General features: G+C 41.3%; 1 protein-coding gene across 1 annotated transcript in view; it reads right to left on the minus strand.

Moving 5' to 3' along the window:
- Window positions 1-22,843: 22,843 nt before the first annotated feature.
- LOC132405640 (potassium channel subfamily K member 10-like) overlaps window positions 22,844-27,922 on the minus strand; it is a 48,654-nt gene continuing 43,575 nt past the window's right edge. The window contains exon 7 of the mRNA XM_059990620.1: window positions 22,844-25,237. Coding sequence (XP_059846603.1) covers window positions 24,635-25,237 — 603 coding nt within the window. The 3' untranslated portion in view covers window positions 22,844-24,634. The remainder of the gene's footprint in view (window positions 25,238-27,922) is intronic.

Genomic DNA, 27,922 nt, shown 5'->3' on the forward strand with positions numbered 1-27,922 from the left:
ATTGTAATCTCAAGATATTCCTGCGTCACCTCCACCACTCACCTCAATCTCTTTGCTTGTCAAAAGTGGGACCACTTGTGGAGTGGGCAAGGGTAGAGGAGGGAGCTACACTCACCAACCACTACTCCCATCCCATCATGCACTTCAGACCCTAAAATAACGTAAGTAGACTCCAGTGGTAAAATTTCAGACTCCCAGCATGAGAAAGTGGTATCCATCATCAAAAATCCTCACCAACCAGGCATTGCTCTTTTCTCTCTGCTGCCTTCAGGTAGAAGGTACAGGAGCCTCAGGGCTCACACCACCAGGCTGAGGAACATTTACAACCCTTCAACCATCAGGCTCTTGAATAGAAGTGGGTAACTACACTCACTTGCTCCATCACTGAAATGTTCCTAGAACCAATTATCTTACTTCAAGGACTCTTTATCTTGTTTGTTATTGCTATTTATTTGCATAGTTTGTTGTCTTCTGCATTCTACTTGATCTTTCACTGAATGTTGTTATAGTTACTATTCTATAGATTTGCTGATTAAGCCCGCAGGAAAATAAATCTCAAGAGTTGTATGTGGTGACATACATGTACTCTGGTAACAAAATTTACTTCAAACTCTTTGAACTTGAACCTTGCTAATATTGAATTGTTTGACTTGTGTGCTTTGCTTATGGTTTTGGTTTTACGGTTCGTTTTACGGGGAAGCAAGTGTGCCTGTTACAGAGTTTGAGGATCAGAAAGAAAACTTCACAAATTCTCTCCACCTTAGCAACTTGGAGATGAGCTTACACTTCTGTATTCTAGTCTTTGGATTGAAGCTTGAACACAGAGTATCAGTTGAGGGATGTGATTTTTCTCTGATCGAGTCCATGACATTCTATTATTTATTTAATGCTTTGTCGAAGTGGAGAATAGGGACCATGAACAATCACTTGCTCTATACTGAAAAATGAAGACAAGAAAGATTTGCTTTGGCTTACATTCATGTGCATCTCCAGCAATAATTCACAGTAATACAAGGTCTTGGGACTGGTTTCCCAGAATGGCAGAAAATAATTTTTAGCTATTAAAGCAATATTGCAAAAACAAAATTTCATTCACTGTTTTCAGAAGAAATGTTACTATAATTTGTTTTCTTTTAAAAGGTAAATTGTTCCCATTAATATTTAACAGAGATTTATTACAATTGTAGTATTTGTTGCTGGGCATCAACATCCCAGAGGATCTATCCTGGGCCAAACACATCGATGAAATTATGAAGAAGGCGAGAATCCTAGGCCAAACACATTGATGCAATAATGCTAGAAACTCTACTTCATTAGGAGTTGGAGGAGATCTGGTATTTCACCAAAGCCTCTTGCAAGTTTCTAAACATGCTGAGAGCATGCTGACCGATCTCATCACAGCTCGATGTGGAAGCACCAATGCCCTGGATCATAAGAGGCTGCAGAAGGTTTGTAAACTCAGTCAGTCCATCACCGTACATAACCCTCCCCACCACTGAGAATACCTTCGAAAGGCAGTGCTTCAAGAAGGCGGCATCCATCATTAAAGACCCTCAACATCGACAACATACCCTCATTGCATTACTGCTATCAGGGGGGAGGTATAGGAGCCTGAAGACCCACACTCCATGGTTTAAGAACAGCTTCTTCCACTCCATCATCAGCATTTAGAACAGTCCCTCAACCAATGAACATTACTTCACTGTTCATCTTTTGCAGTATTTATTTATTTATTCTGTAACTTGTAGTTATTTTTATGTCTTGAACTGTACCGCTGCTGCAAAACAAAATAATTCATGACAGGCAGCGATGATAATCCTGAATCTGATTCTGACGTTATATAAACATTATGAAACAATCATTATCTGGAAAGCTTTCAGAGAAAGTGGTGGAAGGACGAGCTGTAACAACAGTTAAAAGACACCTGGGCAGATATTGGAATGGACAATGTATAGGAGGATATGGAATCAACACACACGTGGGATTATTACAGAAAGACATGGTGATCAGCATAGAGTTCAAAGTTCATTTATTATCAAAGAACTTATCTGTCACCATGTACAACCCTGAGATTTGTTTTCTTTTGGGCATACTCAATAAATTAAATGACCATAATAGAATCAAAGGAAGACCTCACCAACAGGGCAGAAAACCAGTGCAAAAAAGACAATGAACTGTGCAAATATGAAAACAAAGAAAGAAATAATAATTAATACATAAGCAATGAATATCAAGAACATGAGATGAAGAGTCCTTGAAAGTCAGTCCATAGGTTGTGGAAACATTTTAGTGATGGGGCAAGTGAAGCTGAGTGAAGTTATCCCTTTGGTTCAAGAGCCTGATGGTTGAGGATTATAACTGTTCCTGAACCTGGTGGTGTGAGTCCTGAGGCTCCTGTAGCTTTTTCCCAAAGACAGCCATAGACACAGTGGACCAGAGAGCTTGTTTCTATACTGTACAACCATGACTCTCTATAGCTCTGTACAAAAGTCAGCTATAGCAACCTACAAATTGGTGGCAGAGCAGTGTGTGTAGATTCTAAACTTTCCCATTTAATGCATATGATTGGTCTTTAATGTGAAAATTTCAGTCAAGTTCAGTTTGTGAAAGTGCTAGAAATAATTCACATCAAAATTTATTTTGTTACAGGACAGAAGTTTCAACAGGTGTTGACAGAGATCAAAGAATTAATTGCACATAGTAGATAGAACATATAACAATCTAGTAATTGCAGGAAGACAATACCAAAACCGATTATTAGCTTACATAAAATCCAAGCAATTGCTACAAGAAAGAGGTGTCTTCTGAATTGCTAATCTTCACACAGTTTGGATGAATTGCAGCAACCTGCCATTAGCCTTGCTAACTTCAGCTTCCAATCAAAATGATGAAATTGTTGGATTTCTGCCAGAAATATACATGACTCTTGCCACAGGAATTTAAGGCTGAAATTTCAAATGTTCGGATTCTATTAACTATTTAATTTATGATACTGGCATGAAATGCAAATAGAAGGGAACAATTTAAACTGAGGAGCCTTTGCTGCCAAGGTAGTAAATTCTCCTATAGCGATTTCCAGTTTAAAATTTCTATCTTTCAAGAGAGCTTTGCAGAACTCCACCTGTGAGGTTCCAGAGCCATGCTGTTGGATTTCCTTGCCTAATGCCACAAGGTGTCAGTTTCAGCTTTGGTGTTTTCTATTGATCATCCACCTGTTCTTGCAGCTGCCAATATTTATTTTAGTGGCTATAAACAGATCTTAAAGAAATCTCCCAGAAGACAAACACTCTTCAGTTTTAGGGTGAGTGTTGCAGAAGGAAATTAAAAAGGTCATTAGGAGGGAAAAGATGAATTATGAAAGGAAGCTGACAACTAATATCAAAAAAGATACTAAAAGCTTTTTTAAGTATATAAAGGGTAAAAGAGAGTAGATATAGGACCAATAGAAAATGATGCTGGAGATATTGTAATGAGAGATGCGGAAATGGCAGAGGAACTGAATGCATATTTTGCATATCAGTCTTCGTGGCATTCAAGTCTGGCAACCTGGACTTGTACCAGATAACCAGGTATGATTTGCGAAGAGACAATTTTGAAGAAGGTTGGAGGTGACATCAGATGCACGGCAACTCTGGCAGGATCTGCAAGACATTACTTCCTACAAAGCAAAACACAATAGTATGAATGTCAGCAATGCTTCACTACCAGTTGAACTCAATGCCTTCTATGCCCGCTTTGAAAGGGAGAGAACTACAGCTGGAAGGATCCCTGCTGCACCTGTTGACCCTGTGATCTCTGTCTCAGAGGCCAACGTTAGGCTGTCTTTCAGGAGGGTAAACCCTCACAAGGCAGCAGGCTCCGACAGAGTACCTGGTAAGGCTCTGAAAACCTGTGCCAACCAACTAGTGGGAGTATTCAAGGACACTTTCAACCTCTCACTGCTAGGGGCAGAAGTTCCCACTTCCTTCAAAAAGGTAACAATTATACCAGTGCTTAAGAAGAATAATGTGGGCTGCCTTAATGACTATCACCTGGTAGTACTCACACAGACAATTTGCCTATTGGTCAACAGCAAACACAATCTCAATGGTTCTCCATACAGCTTTAGACCACCTGCACAACACAAACATCTACATCAGGATGCTGTTCATCGACTATAGCTCAGCATTTAATACCACCATTCCCACAATCCTGACTGAGAAGTTGCAGAACCTGGGCCTCTGTACCTCCCTTTGCAATTGGATCCTTGACTTCCTAACTGGAAGACCACAATCTGTCCAGATTGGTGATAATATCTTCTCCTCGCTGACAACACTGGTGCACCTCAGGGGTGTGTGCTTAGCCCACTGCTCTGTATACACGTGACTGTGTGGCTAGGCATAGCTCAAATACCATCTATAAATTTGCTGACAATAGAACCATTGTTGGTAGAATCTCAGGTGGTGACGAGAGGGTGTACAGGAGTGAGATATGCCAACTAGTGGAGTGGTGTCGCATCAACAACCTGGCACTCAACGCCAGTAAGACATAAGAGCTGATTGTGCACTTCAGGAAGGGTAAGACGAAGGAACACACACCAATCCTCATGGAGGGATCAGAAGTGGAGAGAGTGAGCAGCTTCAAGTTCCTGGGTGTCAAGATCTCTAAGGATCTAACCTGGTCCCAACATATTGATGTAGTTATCAAGAAGGCAAGACAACGTCTATACTTTATTAGGAGTTTGAAGAGCTTTGGGATGTCAACAAATACAGTTGTACCATGGAGAGCATTCTGACAGGCTGCATCACTGTCTGGTATGGAGGGGCTGCTGCACAGGACAGAAAGAATCTGCAGAAGGTTGTAAATCTAGTCAGCTCCATCTTGGTACTAGCCTAGAAAGAACCCAGGAGATCTTTAGGGAATGGTGTCTCAGAAAGATAGCATCCATTATTAAGGACCTCCAGCACACAGAGCATGCCCTTTTCTCACTGTTACTGTTAGGTGGGAGGTACAGAAGACTGAAGACACACACTCAGCGATTCAGGAACAGCTTTTTCCCCTCTGCCATCTGATTCTTAAATGGACATAGAATCTTTGGACACTATCTCACTTTTTAAAAAAATATACAGTAATTCTGTTTTTGCACATTTTTAATCTATTCAATATACGTAATTGATTTACTTGTTTATTTATTTCTCTCTCTCTCTCTCTCTCTCTCTCTCTCTCTCTCTCTCTCTCTCTCTCTCTCTCTCTCTCTCTCTCTCTCTCTCTCTCTGCTAGATTATGTATTGCATTGAACTGCCGCTGCTAAGTTAACAAATTTCATGTCACATGCTGGTGATAATAAACCTGATTCTGTTTCTGATATCTGTAGTATACCAGACATTCAGAAGTGTCAGGGAAGTGAAGTTTGGGCAGTGAAAATTATGACTGAGAAGGTGCTCAGGAAGCTTAATGGTCTGAGGGTGGATAAATATCCTGGACCTGATGGAATGCACCCTCGGGTTCTGAAGGAAGTAGCTGGAGAGATTGTGGAGGCATGAACAATGATCTTTCAAGAATCGATAGATTCTGGCATTGTACTGGATGACTGGAAAATTGCAAATGTTACTCTGCTATTTAAGAAGGGTGGGAGGCAGCAGAAAGGAAACTATGGACCTGTTAGCCTAACATCAGTGGTTGGAAAGTTGTTGGAATTGATTGTTAGGGATGAGATTATGGAGTACCTGGAGGCACATGACAAGATAGGCCAAAGCCAACATGGTTTCCTGAAAGGAAAATCCTGCCTGACAAACCTACTGCAATTTTTAAAGAAAATTATAAGCAGGGTAGACAAAGGAGATGCAGTGGATGTCGTACACTTGGATTTTCAGAAGGCCTTTGACAAGGTGCTGCACAGGAGGCTGCATAGCAAGTTAAAAGCCATTGGAATTACAGGGAAATTACTAGCATGGGATTGCTAGAAACCTGAGAGTGGGAATAAAAGGATCCTATTCTGGCTGGGTGCCGGTTACCAATGGAGTTCCACAGGGATCAGTGTTGGGACTGCTGCTTTTTACGATGTATGTCAATGATTTGGAGTATGGGATTAATTGATTTGTGGTTAAATTCACCAATGATACAAAATAGGTGGAGGAGCGGGTAGTGTTGAGGAAACAGGGAGTCTGCAGAGAGACTTAGATAGTTTAAGAGAATGGGCAAAGAAGTGGCAAATGAAATACAATGTTGGAAATTGTATGGTCATGCATTTTGGAGGTAGAAATAAATGGGCAGACTATTATTTAGATGGGGAAAGAATTCAAAATGCAGAGATGCAAAGGGACTTGGGAGTCCTTGTGCAGGATACCCGAAAGGTTAACCTCCAGGTTTATCTGGTGATAAAGAAAGCGAATGCAATGTTGGCGTTCATTTCTAGAGGTATAGAATATAAGAGCAGGAATGTGATGTTGAGGCTCTATAAGGCACTAGTGAGACCACACTTGGAGTACTGTGTTCAGTTTTGGGCTCCTTATTTTAGAAAGGATATACAGAGGGTTCAGAGAAGATACTCAAGAATGATTCCAGGGATGAAAGGGTTACCATATGAGGAACGCCTGACAGCTCTTGGGCTGTATTCCCTGGAGTTCAGGAGAATGAGAGGGGATCTCATAGAAATGTTAAAAGGCCTGAACAGGTTAGATATGGCGAAGTTATTTGCCATGGTAGGGGATTCTAGGACAAGAGGGCATGACTTCAGGATTGAAGGACGTCCATTTAGAACAGAGATGCGGAGAAATTACTTCAGTCAGAGGGTGGTAAATCTGGAATTTGTTGCCACAAGCGGCTGTGAAGGCCAAGACTTTGGGTGCATTTAAGGCAGAGATAGATAGGTTCTTGATTAGCTAGGGCATCAAAGGGTATGGGCAGAAGGCAGGGGAGTGGGGATGACTGGAAGAATTGGATCAGCCACGATTGAATGGCGGAGCAGACTCGATAGGCTGAATGGCCTACTTCTGCTCCTATACCTTATGGTCTTAACTAAGGATGTTGCAATGGAAATGAGAGATTGGTCTCATATGGTTGAGACAGACCTGGACACACTGGTGAACCACTTGGTGGAGACGTTTATTCATGCAAGGACACCACTCCTCCCTCTCTTCACCAGAGGGTCCTTTTAATTATTTAAAATAATTACCTTCACTATTTCTCTTCCTTCATATTCTCACTTCCTTAGCCCAATCTTACTTTCTTCCCCATTATTCTTCCTACCTGCTTCTCTAACTTTAAAGTTTATTGGTGAGAGAAAAAAACATTTGTCCCATGTTTTCAGCTGAGTTCAAATATCACTACAAATGAATGTGATCTGAAAGGTAAAATAAAACAATTAACCTCTTATGTTCACAACATGATACTCCACCCCATAATTTCTAATCCATTGGTTAATGCAGAAGGACAGAGTAAAGCAGAAAGAAATAAAAAGAGTTTGTCACAAAATATATTCATAATTATTGGCAATTTTAATCTACAAATGGACAGATGAAAACAGGCGGACAACTACAACACTCGCAAAATTCCAGAAGAACTCAACAGGTCAGGCAGCACCAGTGAAGGGGAATAAACAGTTAAAGTTATGGGCTGAGACCCTTCATCTGGACTGGTAAGAATGGGGGAAGAAATTAGAATAAGAAGGTAGGCGGTGAGGAGGGAACAGAACCTGTAAGGTGATAGTTGAATCCAGGTGAGTGGGGGAGAGGGGATGAAACAAGAAGCTAGGAGGTGATAGGTGGAAAAGGTCAAGGGCAGAAGAAGAAGAAGAAGAAGAAGAAGAAGGAATCTGATAGGAGAGGAGAGTGGGCTGTGTGAGAAAGGGAAGGAGTCAAGGTGCTAGGGGAAGTGATAGGCAGGTGAGGAGTAGAGAAGATGTAAGGGAGGGGGCAGAGTGGGGAATTGAAGAAGATGGGAGGAGAATGGGGGAATAATTACCAGAAGTTGGAGAAATCCATATTCATACCTAGATAGAATATAAGGTACTGCTTCTCCTACCCGAGAGTGGCAGTAGAGGAGGCCATTAGACTAATATGTCAGAATAGGAATGGGGATTGGAATTAAAGTAGTTGGCCACCAGGAAATCCTGATTTTTGCAGATGGAGTGAAGGTGCTCAACAAATAAGTCCCCCATACTACAAAGTCTCACCAATGTAGAAGAGCCCACATCAGATGCATCAGAACCAATAGACAACCCCAACAGATTCTCAGGTGAAGTTTTGCCTCACCTGTGAGGGACCCTCAGTAAGGTGAGGGAGGAGGTGAATGGGCACATGTAGCACTTTTTCCAATGGCAGGGATAAGTGCCAAGAGGGAGATTAATGGGGGGTGGGGGGAGACAAATGAACAAGGAAATCAAAGAGGGAGCAATCACTGTGAAAAGTGGAGAGCGGTGGGGTTGGCGGGGGGTGGGGGGGATCCCGTTGAAGATGCCAGAAGTTGCAGGGAATGATTTTCCAGATCTGGGGGTTCATAAAACTGCCATGTTTTGAGGATAGTTTCTTAGAACAGCACTTGTGGAGACAACCGCAGAGCAAGCTGTACCAGACCTAGCAGTGAGGAAAAAGATAAGATTAATAAGATTAATTCATGATTTCAGAATGAAAATATTTGCATTCTATGTAGGGGAAAGAAGAATGGATACAAAACCAGCATTTTAAATTTGAATGAGGCTAATTATGAATACGCAAAGTGAAGTTAGCTGAGATGGCAAATTAGGTTAAGGGATCATCAATCAAAATACAATCGCACACATTTAAGAAAGTCTTCCATAATAAACTGAACAGATATATTCAACTGAGAAGAAAGGCAGTTTATGGGGGTTCAAACATCCACGGTTCAATAAAGAAATGTTAAAGATATTACTAGACTTACAGAGAGATCATATAATTGTCCAAAAACAGATGGCATGTCAGAAGATTGAACAGAACACAAAAATCAAAGAATGTATAATTAATGAGGAAAGAAAATTAGAACACCGGCCAAATCTATCGAAAAACAATTGGTAAGAGTTTCTACACTGAAAAAATAAAGTTAACAATGTTAGTGTTGGTCCAATAGAAAGTGAGTCTGTGAATAAATAATGGGAAGTAATAAGTTGACAGATGAATTAAAGAGGTAGTTTGCACTGTTCCTCACTGTAGAGAATACAAATAACATCCCAAATGTAGCTATAAATTGTGAAATGGAAGGGTATGAGTAACTTATAAAATTGCAGACACCAGAGAAGAGGTACTGAACAAATTCTTGGACTTCTGGCCTGAGTTCTAATATACTTCATTTTGGGGTTTTAAAGGAAGTAAGTAACAAGATTGTTGATATATTTGCTTTAATTTTCCAAAATCTGTGATATTTGGAAAGGTTACAGTTGATTGGAAAAGAGCAAATGTTAGACTTCTGCTCAAAAAAACAGGAACACAGAAATATACTGGCCAGCTGTGACACCTTTAGAGAAACAAGGGGAAATTTAATGGCCAAAGCCACACCTCAGTGGCATTTTATGTAAGCCCAACTAAGAACAAGTTCAGCCAAGTTTAACATTTAGTGGTTCCTTGTGGTCCAGGTAGAGGCAGAAGAGACGGCTGCAGGATGATCCTTAATATAGAAAAGCCTAAAGCAAGCAATATTGCCGGTCTTACAACCACTGAGGCAAAAACAATGATATTAATCCTATTTCATGATTCAGAAATACCACAAATGCCGTATTTTCCCTCATTCAGATAAAGCTTTCACAAGTCCTCATGATCTATTATTTTTACTTACCTCGTTTAGTGGTCCACAATCAAAGTGGTTAAAGAAGTTAGAAAAAATATTGTACATTCGTGAACTTGTGAGTGCATTCTTTCTAGGTCCGCTAAATGCTACCGTATTGGAAAATTGGAAAATACATGACCTCACCACATGGCCTTATGGAGGCAAGTACATTTCTCCCTTCCCGGGTTAATCCTCTCACCCACTTGGTCCCTGCAGTCTCATGATATCAGCCTTACTCCAACCAACTTGCTGCCACAGAAGTAGAATGACTTGGGAAGCAATCAACAACCATTGAAAAGCAGATGGTATTAAACATTTGCACTTCCCTACTGGTTCTCCAAAGACTCTTGTGCTGTGTTCCAGGATTATCCAGTAACCAAGTTACAGTATCTCATGTTTTAACTTAAAGTTAGCTAATAGGGTTAGATGAAATGGCTTTGGAGGAAGCTCATTTGAAATTTAGATACCGTCAAGGACACTTGCACCAAATGCTCTGCCTAAGTGTTGCGAATGTTATGAAATTCTATGTCTGGGGACTGCAAATGATGCAGTATTAGGGATGTAATAGTATTTCGTTCCACATTCAAACAAAATAAAAGTGACTGATTCACTAAAACATGAATAATTTAGGTCTGATGAAAAAGGCAGCTGCTGTGCAGTTTGCATCTCCATTACAAAGAAATAGCTCAAACTATTTTACAAAGAACTAAGTTGCTTTAGAAATTTAGTCAATAGATTTTGCCTAACCACCTCTCCCTCCTGCTCAGTAGAACCAGTTTTTATGAAATTTCTTGTGTGCTCATAATAACATTAGCTGGTTTAGGTAAATTATTAATATTAGTCTGTGGGAAGCTATTGGAGATAATTTCTCCAATCAAGATCAGTCCCCGTGGAATTGTGGTCACAGTGCTGGCTGCATTGCAGAGTCCTGGAGAAGGAACTTCACCAACAGACGTGTATGCAACTTTCAGATATTCAACTCCTCAGCTCCTTAGTGTCAGTTTAGATGCCTGTTCTGAAGCTACAACTTCTTCAACTTGAATCAGAAAATTGTGTCATCATTTTCAGTCCCCAGTTAAGCTCTAATCTCATTCCCTTTCTTGGCCAATACTTGGAATGAATCCAGCTGTACAAATTCTTGAATTCAATCTCACACCAATCAAAGAAAACAGGCTACTTTTGTCTGCCTGATATTGCTCAATCTGCCATGGTCTACCTCCATCTCCATGGAAATGCCAATCAATTATTTGATATTCCAAGTCCCTCCTTTCTCATATCTTACCTGCTACTATTTACAAAATGCGGTAAGATAGTTGTCCACATCAATCCCTAAATAGGCATAAATTATTTTTTAAATTATTCTTCTGGTGCTAAACTGAGCAGAAGAGCTACTGGGCCCAAATTCATATTCAGGTGCAGCAGAGCCTCCTTCCACCATCACAAATCTCCCTCTTCGTGGACTAATAGTCTCTATGATTCAATATTGCATCAGCCTGAAGCAGGCAACTGGTCTTGGGACATCCGTTTGATGCTTGAAGCACTAGTTCTATTCAAACAAGGTTACTTTCACCCAGCACAATAGGCCATGGATTATCCTGCTGATTCACCCACGGAATTCCTAACAGCTCCCTTCCATAGCACAGGCTGCAGGAAATCTTCAGTAACACATACAAGATTTTCCACAGATGTTTCTCACCCTCTACATTGGCTGAACAGAGGGGCACTTTTAGTAATAGACTAACACAACTGCACTGTTCCAAAGAGCACTATATGAGGTCATTCTTACCCTCAGCCATTAGGCTCTATAATGGTCAACTTATAACCGGGGAAGTGATAACACCTTCCTGTTAGATTGATTGAGGTAATTTATTTTTTATCACTGCTTACTTCTCTTCTAATATTTGTATATCTGTATATTTGTGTGCTTGTAATGCTACTGTGACATTGTAATATCCCTTGGAATCAATAAAGTATCTTTCTATCTATCAAAATACTGGAGGTCAGGTAGCATCAATGGAGGGAAATAAAGACCCAACGTTTTGGGACATCTCGGTCCTGATGAGGAGCTCGCAGCACAAAGTGTTGACTGCTCATTCTTGTTACAGCTGTCATTTTCTCCTCTCTAACTGTGCATCACCTTCTCTCATTAGAGAGAGGTAAGTGTGTCATTGAGGCTGTTTGGATTACGTAGTTGTTCTAGTGAAACAGCTGATGATACGTGCAAACTGAATGTTGTGGGTGTGAGGGCTGCAGCAGTGTTAAATATATGAGGGTGTGGTAATGCTAATGAATGTTCGGTATGAGAGCTGATTGATAAAGATTGTTGGTATGTGAAGGAACAATTGGTGTGTATTCAAGTCAGTCCAAAACGTCAACTGTACTTTTTTCCATAGATGCTTCCTGGCCTGCTGAGTTCCTCCTGCATTTTGTGTGTGTTGAATTGGTGTGTATTGATTTGAGGCTGATGATAGAATTTTGCATTAACATAGCATTATGTAGGGTATACTGTACAAGAAAAAGCTGTTTGCCCCAGGCTAAAGTTAATGTTATTTTCAAGCCCAATCCCATGTTTCCTTTTTTACATCTATTGGTGTAACTCCCTATACCTTTGTCCCTCATATCCTTCCAATCTCCCTTTAAATGCATCAGCATACTTCCTTCACCATTCACTGCTGTCAAGTTGCTTGCTCTACCTTGGCTACTTGTCTTTAAACTTCTTGCAACATTCCATCAATTCTTCAAGGTAACAGTCTTGGCATTGACCTCCTGAGATATCACCGGAAAGTTCAATAAAAACCAAACACTGGAAGCACTCAACAAGTCAGGCTGCATCTGTGGGAAGAGAAATAGAGCTCCAGGCCAAAGACTCCTCACCAGAACTGGGAAGGAGTCAAAAGAAACTGGTTAAGAGGCAGAGCTGTATCTAAAGTACCAATTGCCCAATTCTTGTATTCAATGTCTCAGCCTATGAACTCCAGCATTTCCAGTGTTGTTTTTTCTTCCCTGTTCCCCCATGTCTCCACTTTCAGTGAGCAATGGACTTTGTACCCTAAGGTACCACTGCACTTCAGATCTTCTAATCTCCCTGCCATTTACTCTATTTGTCCTACCAAAATTTGACTTCTCAAAGTTAATTATCTCACACTTGTCTAGATGAAATTCCAACTGGCACCACCCTGCTCCATTTTTCATCTACATCTCACTATCTGAGCAACCTTATTTACTGTCAACAATTCCACCTATTCATCAATCCATCTGGTATACAGTTTTGGACTTTGAAAGGAATCCTTGCCTTAGATTTAGTGTAGCATAGATTGATTAGACTGATTTCTGGGGTAAAATGGTCATCGTGTGCAGAGAGATTGAGTAGGATGGCCATATCCTCCCTAGAATTTTGAAAATAGCAATCATTTGGTGGCCAATTTATTAGCTACACCTGTACATTTCATTAATGCAAATATCTAATCAGTTAATCATGTGACAGTAACTCAACGCATAAAAGCATGCAGACCTGGTCAGGAGGTTCAGCTGTTGTTCAGAACGGTGAAAAAATGTGATCTAAGTAACCTTGACTGTGGAATGATTGTTGGTGCCAGGCAACATGGTTTGAGTATCTTGGAAACTGCTGATCTCCTGGGATTTTCATGCACAATAGTCTCTAGAGTTTACAGAGTTTGCAAAAAACTAAAAGCATTCAGTGAACAGCAATTCTGTGAGTGAGAATACCTTGTTAATGAGAGAGGTCATAGGAGATTGGCCAGCTGGCCAAACTTGAAGTGGATGGGCTACAGCATATTAGGTACAAGATGTACTTTACAAGATGGCCACTGAGTGAAAATTTCCATTACATTCTCTTTACCTTTTCAGAGGAAAATGTTTTTTATTGAGGTACTGCGTGGAATAGGCCCTTCGAGCTGTGTCACCCAGCAAGCCCCGATTTAACCCCAGCCTCATCACGGGACAATTTACAATGACCAATTAACTTGCCAACTGTTACGTCTTTGGACTGTGGGAGGACATGGGAGCACCTAGAGGAAACCCATGTTGTCACGGAGAGAACATACAAACTCCTTAAAGGCAGGAGTGGGAATTGAACCCAGGTTTCTGGTAATGTAAAGGATTGTGCTAACCATTATGCTACCGTGCCTTCCCTTACCCACCTTAAACCTCTCCTCCATTCCATCCTTTCAAGGATCCCCAGCTTAGTGCAGGATCAGAAAACTCATGAATCCACAGCACTACATCAATGATCTCAGCAGTTCTGACAAACATGTTTCTCCTTCTCTTTCGGAGGTGCAATCTGGCTACATGCAATGATTGAACATTTTAAATATTGGGCTCCAAATGTGAGAATGCAGCTAATGAGTAGAAAAATTTGCACTGATAGCATGTAGCATTCATAATGAACATGATGCATGAATGCACAGGAACTGTGCATCAAGATCCTTACAAATAACTTAGTTTTCTACACCCCCTTTCACATCCAGCAAAAATAGAAAGGCTCTCCTGATCTTCTGAAGAAACTATTTAACCTCTTGCGGGCTTTTACTATATCTCATTTGATATCATTTTGGGAGCTCTCACGAGAACACAAGAAAGCAGCCCACATTTAGGTACACGTCCACACCCCAGAGATAAACTATTGGCAGGGCAGATCTATCACTGCATCATACTGGCTACCCTAGTGGGACTTACTCAGTATCAAATAGCACGATAAAGGAGCTGGTGCAGACGTGACAGAGTGCGTTTTATTTCAAGTTAACATGCCTCTGGAAGTCTCCCTGCCTGATTTTATTCTATTTGGAGACGACCTTGTGTAATTGAATTTGTGCTGTTCTCGGATAAGGCTGGTGGTACGGAGAGTGGATAAGGAGAAACTGTGTGCTCTTCCCTAACAAAAGTGTGGGAAACATTAGATTTCTGAGAAGAAGGATAACATTGTGAACAGCTTAAAGCAAACATTAGATTCTTTGCTCTTTTTTCAAATAGCCTGCCGGATTGCCCTTAAAACTTACCGCTCAATGCAATAGCACACATGCTGAGGGCAGCACTACTGCCAAAAGTGGTCAGCTTGCAGGAACAGCTAGATAACAGATATGATGTGATCTTTTGTTGTCCCACTTTTCACCATTTTATAGCATTTGATTGTAATTTTCACAGTTACAGCAGAGGACCTGGCTCATGGACACAGCGTGGCTCCCAGCGTCAGTTGCAGTGAAGAACACAAAAGCCTCGTCCTACAAACGCCACCCAAACAAGCCCCAACCACAACAGAAAGTGTTCCCGGACTGATGCCTGTTTGACCTGAGAATCAATAAACCTTAACCGCCCTGATATCTGCTGAATGGCGCATGGCCAGGTGGTTAAGGCTTTGGGCTGGCGATCTGAAGGTCGTTAGTTCAAGCCTCAGCTGAGGCAGCGTGTGAGTCCTTGAGCAAGGCACTTAATCACACACTGCTCCTGCACGTTTATAGCCCAGTGACAGTGGTTGGTGCAGTACGGACAAGACAAGAATGATTTTGAGCACAGGCTTTATTCGTTTCTATTCCCGGTGCTGGTCTTCAGCACATTCTCACGTCCAATTGCTCCACAGTGGCACCTTAGTGTTTACCACAGCACACCAGCACCAAAACGAACAGGTACCTCTGGGAAAATTCCTTATGAGTCAGAAGTTAATGGAAAATTATATGTTACAACAAAACATCATCGATGTCATCCTACCTAGGAGGCCACAAACTCCATGGGAATTGTCATGAAGACATGCTGTCATGGAGCCATATATTTTTCTCAAGTTCCCTCTGAGCTACCTTTGCTGCAGGGAAAATAAGCACAACCTTTCCAATCCTCCCCATATGTTCCCCCAGTCCAATCCAGCAATATCCTGGTAATGAAGTTGGAACTGGAGTCAGTTTATTACTGTCACATGTTCCAACAATGGGTGAAAAACCTTGTCTTTCATTCTGTTTGTACAGATCAAATCATTTCCCAGTGCATTGAGGTAGGACAAAGTAACAGAAAGTAGAATCAAGTGTGACAGGTACAGGTAAAGTGCAGCACAAGTAAACAATAAGAAGCAAGATTTTGTATTCACAACAATGCGATCACATGCTTCCTATGGAGTGGCAACCAGAACTGTACACAACACATCAAGTGTAGTGTAACCATTACTTTGTAAAGTTGCAACGTAACATCCCAACTTTCATTTTCCATGCCCTGAGCTATAATGTTAAGCATGTGCTATTGATCTGTTTTCTCACCTCGTTGACCTCTGTTCATTTTCAGGGAATAATGAACTTGGAACCGTAGATCTCTTTATTCATTAACATTCCTTGACATGCTACAGTTTTATGTCTCCCCATTTCAAAATTCATCACCTCACACTTGTTGGTCTAAGTTTCCCACCTGCCAATGCACTGCCCTACTTCCTATCTGATCTGTACCCTGCAGTAGCCTTAAACAACATTCCTCGCCATCAACAATACCACTAATCTTTGTGTTAAATAACTTAGAACATAGAACTGTACAGCACAATACAGGGCCTTGGGCCCATGATGTTGTTCTGACCTTTTAACCTAGTCTGAGATCAATTTAACCCTTCCCTCCCACATAGCCATCCATGTTTTTTCATCAGTTTGCCTATCCAAGAGTCTCTTAAATTTCCCTAATGTATAGTACCTCTACCACCAGCCCTGCCAGTGCATTCCATTCTCCCATCACTTACTGTGTCAAAAACACTTATTTCTGACTCCCCACCACATACTTTCCTTGAATCACCTTAAAATGATGACCATCTTATAGATACTTCAGCACTGGAAAAAGTCTCCGGCTATCCACCCAATCTATGCCTCTTATCATCTTTTACATGTCTATCAAGTCACATCTAATCACCCCAATCTGCAAGTTTACTTAACATGCCTCCAACATTCATATCTGAGTTGCCAATGCATACCACAAACAACAAAGATCCCAGTTCTGATTCTTGCAGTACACCACAGATTTCCAATCAGAGAAACATGCCCTTCCATCACTGACCTCTGCCTGCTAACACTTTAGATCCATCTCACCTTGCTCCATGTGCTTCAACCTTCTGGGCCAGCTTACCCTGCTGGACTTTGTCAAATGCCTTAATAAAGTCCATACAGGCAACAATTTCCTTTATTATCACCATAAAAATCCCAATCAAGTTAGTGGAACAGGATTTCACACTCTGACTAATCAATAACCTATCAACTGCAGACTTACATATGCCCAATGACCTGGCCTCCACAACCCACCTGTGGTAACAAATTCCACAGATTCAAAATCCTTTGGCTAAAGAAATTCCTCCTCATCTCCAGTCTAAATGGACATCCCTCTATTCTGATGCTGTGACCTCTAATCCAAGACTCCCCCATTAAAGGAAACATCCTCTCCACAGCCACTCTATCCAGGCCTTTCAATACTTGATAGGTTTCAATGAGATCCCCCTTCATTCTTCGGAATTGTAGTATGTGCAGGGTCAGGGCCATCACATGTTCCTCATACGATAACCCTTTCATTCCCGGAATCATTCTCATGAACCTCCTTTGAACCTCTCCAATGTCAACACTTCCTTTCTTAGATAAGGGGCCCAAAACTGCTCTAAATACTCCTTGTGGGATGTCACCAGTGCCTTATAAAGCATTAGCATTACATCCTTGCTTTTATATTCTATTCATCTTGAAATGAATGCTAACATTGCATTTGCCTTCCTCAACACAGACTCAACTTGCAAGTTAACCTTTAGGGAATCCTGCACAGGGACTCCCAACTCCCTTTGCAACTCAACTTTTGTTCTTTCTACCAAAGTGAATGACCATACACTTCCAGCCACCGTATTCCATCTGCCACTTCTTTGCCCACTTTCCTAAGTCCTTCTGCAGACTTCCGGCTTCCTCAACAAGACCTGTCCAACCACCTGTCTTTGTAATCTTTGCTAACTTGACAACAAAGCCATCAATTCTGTTATCCAAACCGTTTGTTTATAATATAAAAAGAATCAATCCCAACACAGACCCCTATGGAACACCACTAGTCACCATCAGCCAACAAGAAAAGGCTCCCTTTACAGTATTCCCATTCTTTGCCTCCTGCTAGTCATCCAATCCTCTACTCATGCTAATATCCTTCTGTAATATCAAGGGCTCTTACCTTGCTAAGCAGCCTCATGTGTGACATCTTGTCAAAGGTCTTCTGAAAATCCATGCACACAATATCTATCATTTCTCTTTTGTCTGTCCTGCTTGATATTTCTGTAATGAACTCCCAACAGATTTATCAGGCAAGATTTCCCTTAAGAAAATCATGCAGACATTGGCCTATTTATGAAGTGCCTCCAGGTACCCTGAGATCTCATCCTTAATGATTGACTCCAACATCTTCCCAACCATGGAAAGCAGGACAATTGGCCTATAATTTCCTTTCTTCTGTTTCTCTCCCTTCTTGAAGAGTGGAATGACATTTGCAATTTTCCAGTTTGAACCATGCCACAATCTACTGATTCTTGAAAGATCATTACAAATGCCTCCACAGTCTCCCTAGCTACCTCTACCTTGACAACCCTGGGTTGTAGTCCATCTAGTCCAGGTGACTTGCTGCCTTCAGATTTTTCAGCTTCACGAGCACCTTCTCCCTAGAAACAGCAATTACACTCACTTCTGCCCCAACACTCTCGAATCTGCAGCATACTGCTACTGTCTTCCATAGTGAATAAGGATACAGAATACTTATTCAGTTCATCCACCATTTCCTTGTCCCCATTACTACTTCTCCAGCATCATTTTCCAGAGGTCTGAAATCTACTCTTGCCTCGGTTTTACTCTTTATATATATGAAAAAAAAACCTTTGGTGTCCTATTTGATATAGTTGGTCGGCTTACATACATGTCATCTCTTCCATCCTTATGGTTTCTTTAGTTGCCTTCTGTTGGTTTTTAAAAGCTTCCCAATTCTCTAACTTCCCACTAATGTTTGCTCTATTATATGCCCTCTCTTTGCTTTTATGTTGTCTTTGACTTTTCTTGTCACACATAGTTGTGTCTTCCTGCCTTTAGAAAACTTTTTCACCTTTAGGATGTATATATCCTAGACCTTCTGAGTTGCTCCCAGAAACTCCAGCCATTGCTATCCTAGCATCATCCTGATAGTGTCTCCTTCCAATCAACTTTGGCCAGTTCCTCTCTCATACCTCTATAATTTCCTTTACTCTACTCTAATACTGCTACTTCTGACTTCAGCTTCTCCCTCTCTAATTGCAGGGTGAAATCTATCATATTATGATCACTGCCTCCCAAAGCTAACTTTACCATGTTCCCTAATTAAATCCGGCTCATTACACAACACCCAAGAGTTGATCCCCAGTGGACCCAACCACAAACTGCTCGAAAAAGCCACTTCATAGGCATTCTATAAATTCTCTGATTCCCCAACTAGATTTTTCCAATCTGCCTGCATTTGAAACCCCCATTGCCCTTTTGACATGAGTTTTCTATCTCTGGTTGTAAATTGTAGACGACATCCTGGCTACTGTTTGGAGACCTTTATATAATTCTCATCAGGGTCTTTTTACTCTTACAGTTTCTTAACTCTACACACAAGGATTCTATATGTTCCAATCATATGTCACTTCTTTCCTAAAATTTGGTTTCATTTTCTACCAATAGAACCATCCCACCCTCGCTGCCTACTTTTCTGTCCTTTCAATACAATTCTTGGATGTTAAGCTGCCAATTATGATGATCTCTCAGCCGTGACTCAGTGATAGTCAAAACATCATACCTGCTAATCCCCAACTACACTACAAGATCATCTACCTTATTCTGTATACTATGTGCATTCAAATATAACACCTTCAGTCCTGTGTTCGTCACCCTTTTTGATTTTGTCCCCATGTTACACTGCAACTCATCCCACTGACTGAAATTTTGTCCTATCATCTGCCTGTCTTTCCTGACAGTCTCATTCCACACTGCATCTGGTTGCATACAGCCTCATCCTCAGCCCTATCACTCTGGTTCTGATTCCCCTGCCAATTTAGTTTAAAACCTTTCCCAACAGAACAGCAAACCTGCCTGCAAGGATAATTGTACCCCTTGGTTCAGATATACTCATCCCTTCTGTACAGGTCATGGCTTCCCCAGAAGAAATCCCAGTGATATGAAATGTTTGCAAAGAAAAAGTATTTCAGCATGTATTTTGTATTCATTAAGTTGAACCTATTGAAATCTGGAACACTGTCCCCTGCACCAGTTCCTCAGCCAGGCAGTCATCTGCCAAATTATCCTATTCTTACCCTCACTGGTCAGTGACACGGGCAGCAATCCGGTGATTACTACCCTGGACGTACTGCTTTTCAGCTTTCTGCCTAACTCCCTAAATTGTGTCTTCAGAGCCTTCTCCCTTTTCATACCAATGTCATCGGCGCCAATATGTACCAAGACACTGGCTGCTCACACTCACTGGTGCAGAGCCAACAACCTGTCTCTGAATGTGAACACAACAAAAGAGATGGGTGTTGACCTCAGGAGGGCATGGAGTGACCACTCTCCACTGAATATCAACGGCTCCTTGGTAGAGGTAGTTAAGAGCACCAAATTTCTTGGTGTTCACCTGATGGAGAATCTCACCTGATCCCTCAACACCAGCTCCAAAGCAAAGAAAGCCCAGCAGCATCTCTACTTTCTGTGAACGCTAAGGAAAGTCCATCTCCCACCCCCCTTCCTCATCACATTCTACAGAGGTTGTATTGAGAGCATCCTGAGCAGCTGTGTCACTGCCTGGTTCGGAAATTGCACCATCTCGGATCACAAGACCCTGCTGCGGATAGTGAGGTCAGCTGAGAAGATCATCGGGGTCTCTCTTCCCGCCATTACAGACAGTTACACTACATGCTGCATCCGCAAGGGAAACAGCATTATGAAGGACCCCACGAACCCCTCATACCAACTCTTCTCCCTCCTGCCGTCTGGGAAAAGGCACCAAAGCGTTCGGGCTCTCACGACCAGACTATGTAATAGTTTCTTCCTCCAAGCTATCAGACTCCTCAATACCCAGAGCCTGGACTGACTCCTTACTGCCCTATTGTCCTGTCTATTATTTATTGTAATGCCTGCACTGTTTTGTGCACTTTATGCAGTCCTGAGTAGATCTGTAGTGTAGTTTTTTTTTTCTGTATTGTTTTTTACGTAGTTCAGTCCAGTTTTTGTACTGTGTCATGTAACATCATGGTCCTGAAAAAACATTGTCTCATAACCAGCAGTTATGGTCGAAATGACAATAAAAAGTGACTTGACTTGACCTGATTCTTTAGAGTGCTGTGGGCCCAATCCAAGATGCCCCTGACCCTGGCACCTGGGAGGCAACTTACCATCATGACGTCTTTTTCACATACACAGAATTTCTTGTCTACTCCTTTAACTATGGAATCACCTACCATTACTGCAATCCTGTTCTACCCCTCCCCTTCTGAGTCACAGTGCCAGAGACCTGGTCATCACAGCTACCACCTGGTAGGTCGTCTCCATCAACAGTATCCAAAGCAGTATTCTTATTATTGAGGGAAACAGCCACAGGGGTGCTCTGCACTGGTTGGCCATTCCCTTTTACTCTCCTGACAGTCACCCAGCTATCTGCCTCCAGTGAGTTAGGGGTGACTGACTCCCTGGAGCTCCTCTTTATCACCTCCTCAGTTTCCTTTAGTTCTGTAACATAAGGCTCACTAGATTCAACCTTCCTGAAAAATCTTCCTAGCCATTCTTAATTACAGCTGGCCAGTGGTGTGACATCAGCACCGGACTTCGATGCAAATGGTGCCCATTTCCAACCCGGCTGGTTCTTTGCACACTTTCCATCCATGTTGGGTTAAGCATCAAGCAAGCAGCTGGGCCTTGTTAAAAAAAAAACAGTCAAATGCTACAGAAATGGCAAAAGTGCTGCCCAATGCACCACAAGGCATGAAATGAAAGAACAATTCCCAGATATAGTTATTCAGGATGTAGAATTAACCCAATGTCTAATGGGCATTGAGCTTTAAACACAGAGAGTGTAAGTACATGAAAGCAGAGTCGGAGAAGAAAGAAGCACATTAGGGACATTTAAGAGACACTTAAATAGGCAAACAGATGGAAGAATATTGGAGGGCAATGTGAGAGGTTAGGGTTAGAGTTGGTTAAAAGGTCAGCACCATGTAGTGACTAGAAGGGCCTGTACGATATGGTACTGTTCATGTTTTGTGTGGCAATATTAAACAAATTTATCGAGGTATCTCAGGGAGTCATGCTGTTGGACGAGATTGTGCAGTGAGTGAGCAGAGAACCGTAGGCATAAGATTAGCTTAAAGTGTACATGAGGGAGGATCAAGGAATAATCAGAGAAAAATAAATATTTGATCATCTACATGTGCACAAAACTTGCAAATCAGCTGTCAGCTTCATGGGCAGCAAAGACTGATGATCTGTCATCAATAATGCTTCCATACGTAATCACATAGATCCAAAGTAGCTTTATTTTCTTTGAGTGATCAATCACCTACACCTTTCCAGAAACATACTGTATATCTACTGTATCAAACTCCTATTTTGGTAAAGAATTAAAAACTTCAAATGTAATTGGACAAATTGCACTTGGAAATTCCTGTTCTGAGGGGTTATTTCCCTGGTGTTTATTTTTAGCTTAGCAGAATCGCATTGCACTCCATAGTTGAAATATTGTCATGTAATGGCACAACATTAACTAATGTTACTCTCCTGAAGAGCTCATGATGTGAGTTATATGAAAATTCAAACTCAATAGGTTCCATAGAACATTACCTATCTTTAGCTTTGAGATGGAATCTGATGGAACACAGTCATTGCCGTTGACAAACAATAATCACAGAAAGAAAACATTTGAAAATTATTCATTCTTTAGTTCAAAAATTTTACAACTTTACAGAAAGAAATAAATATGAAAAATATGAAAATTGGATTTTCAATTCACCAGTTGGAAATAATTTTACATTAACCCAATATGGTCTTCACTCTGAAACAATAACTCTATTTCTCTTTCCTCAGATGCTGCCTGACCCCCGAGTATTTCCAGAATATTCTGGTTTTATTCAGATTTTCAGTATCTGCCCTTTAATTGATTTTTATTTGCATAATTCCATTGCCGTTTCAAAATATGCTGGGCATAGATTGTTCTATGCTTAAAAACATGGCCACGATTTAGGATCCAAATTTTCACCAGAGACCTCATGTAGCTTTATCTGTTAGCCTGATGGGACTGTCACGAAATCAGCCAGGATTTCTTTCTGAGGCTCAGCTCCTGGTGAGGATCTATGATGAGTCAGCACAGAATCTCAAATACATTTGCAACAACAGATATGAAACACCACTGATGCAGGCTAGAAATGCCTTAACAGATTGTACATGGTTTCTGGCAGCTAGGGGCATGGTTAGAGGGAAAAAAAGATCGGAGGCAGTGGCCCAGTTTGGAAAGTTCCCAGATTCTACTGCCAGAGCCTTAACTAATGCACAGCTAAGTCACTGAAGGCCTAATTACAAAGGCCTCATTACTAAGTCCCTTTCTCCAAGTCTGTGAAAATTGGTGTGATTAGGAGTCTAAAGTGTATAAAGTGTTTAAGTTAGAATAGTCCTCAGAGCTTGCATTTCCAAGCTCTTTGTCTTTTGTGTCTTAAAACCACTTGGTAAATACCCAAGATTGCCAGTTTCAGTCTGAGTAATTTCTGACATAAATATATCAGGTATCCTGTGAATTTTGCCTGTCTGTTCCCAATTAGGCCTATAAATTAAGAATTCTGCAGAGGAGAAATGTTTGACCCTGGAAAAATATCCTTTTGATCTTTTTGAACTGCAACATCTGCACTTTAGGCAACTTCAGGATGTCTAACCTGTTTTACCAGCCTCTTCAACAGGAAGACTGAATCAAGGGTGTAGCCTTAATAACAAGGGGAAAAAAAGTGGTGAAACATCGATTAAAAATACCTGCTTAACTTCGACAGGCTCTGTCTTCATTTTATTGATATTAATTTTCAAGAACCAATACTAATTATTTGTAGTAATTGCAGAAGAATCACAGACAACAAAGAGAATGATCATAGACCAGTATAACCAACATGCTTTCTTTGAATCATTACTTGTGTGTAATATTATTCCCAACACCCTATAATGTATAAAACCTAATATAGGAAACTTTGTAATAGCAGGACAAGAGAGCCCTGAGAAATCAACATTTATCAAGATTAGTCTTAGAAGTTGCATATTAAATTACAAAGAGGTGAACATGCAGACTTTCGTTGAGTGCTTATGTTACTCTTTAGCAATCACACAAGGACATTGTTAACAATGTAACTTCGCCACATTGTTCTGCGAACAGAAGTCTTATCGTTATCACAAATGTAACATCTTAAAAGGGTCATACAGCACACGCCAAGCAGATGCACAAGGTGTTCGCACAAATCGGTGTTTAAAAATTGTATAACAGTTATAATAAATTAGAGGAAATAAATATTCCAAAGGTGAATCCTCTCAGTAGTAAACATATACAGAGATTAAGTGGGACATCTGATAACAATGTATCGAGCCATCCACTTCCTTCCTAAAATATACTGCATTGGTAATGAGCAATAGGTCCTCTTAACATTTTCCCCATGTTTGTATAGTCCTTCTCAAAGCACACAGTCATAGCTCAAACAGCTGAAGTTTGATATTTGGTAGTGAAACCCTTATATCACAGTGGCACAATAAAGGTTCCATGGACCATGCATGTGTTTAAAATAACTTTCTCACATTTTGAAAATGATAAGGCACATGTCAAGAATTTTTAAAATCCTCAAAGTTATTACATTGTTCGCTGTGTAACTTTATATCTTCTTTTCAAGTAAGTTCCTGTTCTCTGGATTTTTGGTTTCATTAGTTACCCCATCATCCTCTGCCTCTGGGTGCTGAACGTAACTTGTTATAGCTGGAACATCTGGGTTGCCTTCTTTCGCTTCTTCATGATCCTTTTTCTCTTGATCCACTGCACAATTCCCAAACGTTTCATATATTTTTCTAACATCCTCTGCTATTTCTCTTTTAAGTTCTTTATTTTTGTATCTCTTGACTCCTCTCGAAGAAGATCCACATTTATTGATGATATTGTCTTCTGACGCTCCTTGCATGTGCTTGTCGTATTTTGTCTCCTTCTGCTGCAGATTGTTCGCATTGCCATTTATACTTTCCTGAGATGATGCTTTGAACTGGCCTGTCTCCAGACCTGCAAATGCCAACCGTTTCTCAGGGGAGAGCATGTCCAGGGAATGAGCTCGCTGGTCTAAGCCAAGCCGCCTTCGCTCCATGTTCCGGATTGTTGCTGCCCTCTGAAGTTTGTCATGAATCTCCACACTTAATCGCCTTCGAGTTTCCCTGAATTCTGCTGTCACATTAGCTTTCCATTCAGCAGCATGGGCTTTAATCTCGCCAACCTGCAGCCACATATAAATCATTATTTATTCTCTCGCAGCATGAATTAATAGAACACAAAACAGTACAGCACAGGAACAGGCCCTTTGGCCTGCAATATCTGCACCAAACATCATAACAAATTAAACAAAACCTGTTTTCCATATCCCTCCTTTCCTTGCACTTCCATGTGCCTGTCCTAAAGCCTCTCAAAAGCCACTGTCATACCAGTTTTCCTCACCCCTCATAGCGTGTAACTGCATGTACAGCTCTCTGTGTAAAAATAACCTGTCCCGCACATCTCCTTTCAACTTTCCTCCTCTCACCTTAAACTAATGTCCTCTGGCTTTTGGCCTTTCTACCCTGGGACAAAGATTCTGACTATCCTACTTACGTCTTGCATAATTTAATAACCTTCTATCAGTCTCCAGAGCTAAGAACTTAATAATCAAAGTAACATACGCAAGCTTAAATTTGGTGGCAAACAGAGGAATCTTTGCATCTTTCCAAATTTCCAAATTCAAAAGTCTATGACTGTTTCAATGGTCCCCTCCTTGCCAGAATTTTAATTCCCCCGGTTCTTTAATTTAGGAAGGACAGCAGACAAAAGCTGGATAACCATAGGCTGGTGAGCATAATGTCAGTGGTAGTAACATTCTAAGAGTAGGAGTTATGTACATTTGGAAAGGGAGGAACTGAATGGGAATAAATAACTTGGTTTTATCTGGAGGTTATCTTCTCTCACTAATCTGATTGGATGGTAGATAATATCTATATGGACTTTTAGAAAGTATTGACAAGGTTTTGCTCAATGGGTTGATCCAGAAGGTTAGAGCAGTTGGGATTCAAGTCAAATTGGCAATCTAGATCTAAAATTGGCTTGGTGATAGTAGGCAGTGGATAATGGATGAGGGATAGTTTTCTAACTAGCCTGTGTGACTAGTCATGTGCTGTAGTAATTAGGACCTTTATTGTTTGTAGTATATATTGCTGTCATGGGTGCAAATGATGGAGAGATGATTAGTAAGTTTGCAAATTGCATAGAAATTTAAAGTATCATGAATAGCAAGGAAGGTTGTCTAAGGGTACAGCAGGATATGTTGTAACTCTAGGTGGATCATTGACAGATGAAATTCCATCTCGGACAGATGTCAGGATGGCACACGAGGAGCTGAGCACTGTAATGAACGGTCATGAGACAGTGCACACTGATGCCCTCCAGATCATCACAGGGACTTCGTCCAGGCCAGGTTGAAGAAAGAAGTCTCTGACCATCTGCCACCAATGTGTCACCTGCAAAACCAGGGGAGCCAACCCACTCCATCACTCTTAATCCACAATCATGAGCTTGTAATCTCACACTTGCACTTTGGCCAAGTTCATTCACCTGGCTGTACTTCTACTCCCGGCAGACGAGCAGAAGCTGAGGAGCACAGCACCAGTGGTGAGGACCATGGAGGTATATGCTCAAAGGAGGCAGAGGACAGCTTACAGTCTGCTTTGAATTGGTGCACTAGACCATATTTGGAGATTCATCTTCAGATCTGATTGAATATGCCACAGCTGTCTCCCCTTTCATCAAGAACTGCATGGGTGAATGTGCACCTTCAAGAGCATACTGAGTCTTCCCAAACCAGAAGGTCTGAATGAACCAGGAGAATCGCAGTCTGCTACAGGGTAGATCTGTGGCATTCAAGACCGGTGATCCAGAATCCTACAAGGAGTCCAGGTACAACCCACAGAAGGCTGTTGTGAGAGAGAGAAGATAATTCCAAAGGAAGTTGATGCACAACTGCAATGGCAGGGTCTGCCTATGAAGCAAAAGCTAACAGCATAAATGTTTAAGATGCTTCACTCCCAGATGAGCTGAATGCCTTTTATGCATGTTTTTATAGAGGGAGGGTAACCTGTGTGAATCCTCACAGCATCCAGCGATCTTGTGATCTCTGTCTTAGAGGTCAACGTCAGAAAGTACTTCAAGAGGGTGACCCTCACAAGGCGTCAGGTCCCAACAGAGTCCTTGGCAGGGAACTGAAAACCTGCACTCACTAACAGGCTGGAGTGTTCAAGGATACCCTCAAGCTCTGACTGCTGCAGTCTGAGGTTCCTACCTGCTTCAAAAGGGCATCAATCATACCGGTGTCCAAGAAGAGCAGCCTCAACACCTGTTGCTTGGTAGCACGCACATCTATTGTGATGAAATGCATTTAGAAGTTGGTCATAGCTGGAACAATTCTTGCCTCAGCAGGGAAGTTGGGCTACTGCAATTCGCCAATCACACCAGCAAGTCTACAGCAGAAGCAGTCTCACTGGTTCTCCACTCTGCTTTGAACCACAGTAAAATATACGCCGGACTGCTGTTACTCAATTACAACTCGGCATTCAACACCATCATCCCTTCAGTACTAATTGATAAGTTTTGAAACCTAGGCCTCTGTACCTCCCTCTGCAATTGGATGCTTGATTTTCACAGTCAGTGTGAGCTGGTAATAACATCACCTTCTCACAGGTAATCGACACAGGCACAACCACACTCCTGACTGCGTGTCCAGGCACAGCTCAACTGCCATCTATAAATTCACCAATTCCACCACTGTTGTTGGCAGAATCTCAGTAGACAATGAAGAGGCATACAGGAGAGAGATAGATCAGCTGGTTGAATGGTGCCTCAACACAATCGTTGCACTCCATTTCAACAAGACCAAGAA

This window comes from Hypanus sabinus, chromosome 2, assembly GCF_030144855.1.
Source record: "Hypanus sabinus isolate sHypSab1 chromosome 2, sHypSab1.hap1, whole genome shotgun sequence".
Taxonomy (NCBI): domain Eukaryota; kingdom Metazoa; phylum Chordata; class Chondrichthyes; order Myliobatiformes; family Dasyatidae; genus Hypanus; species Hypanus sabinus.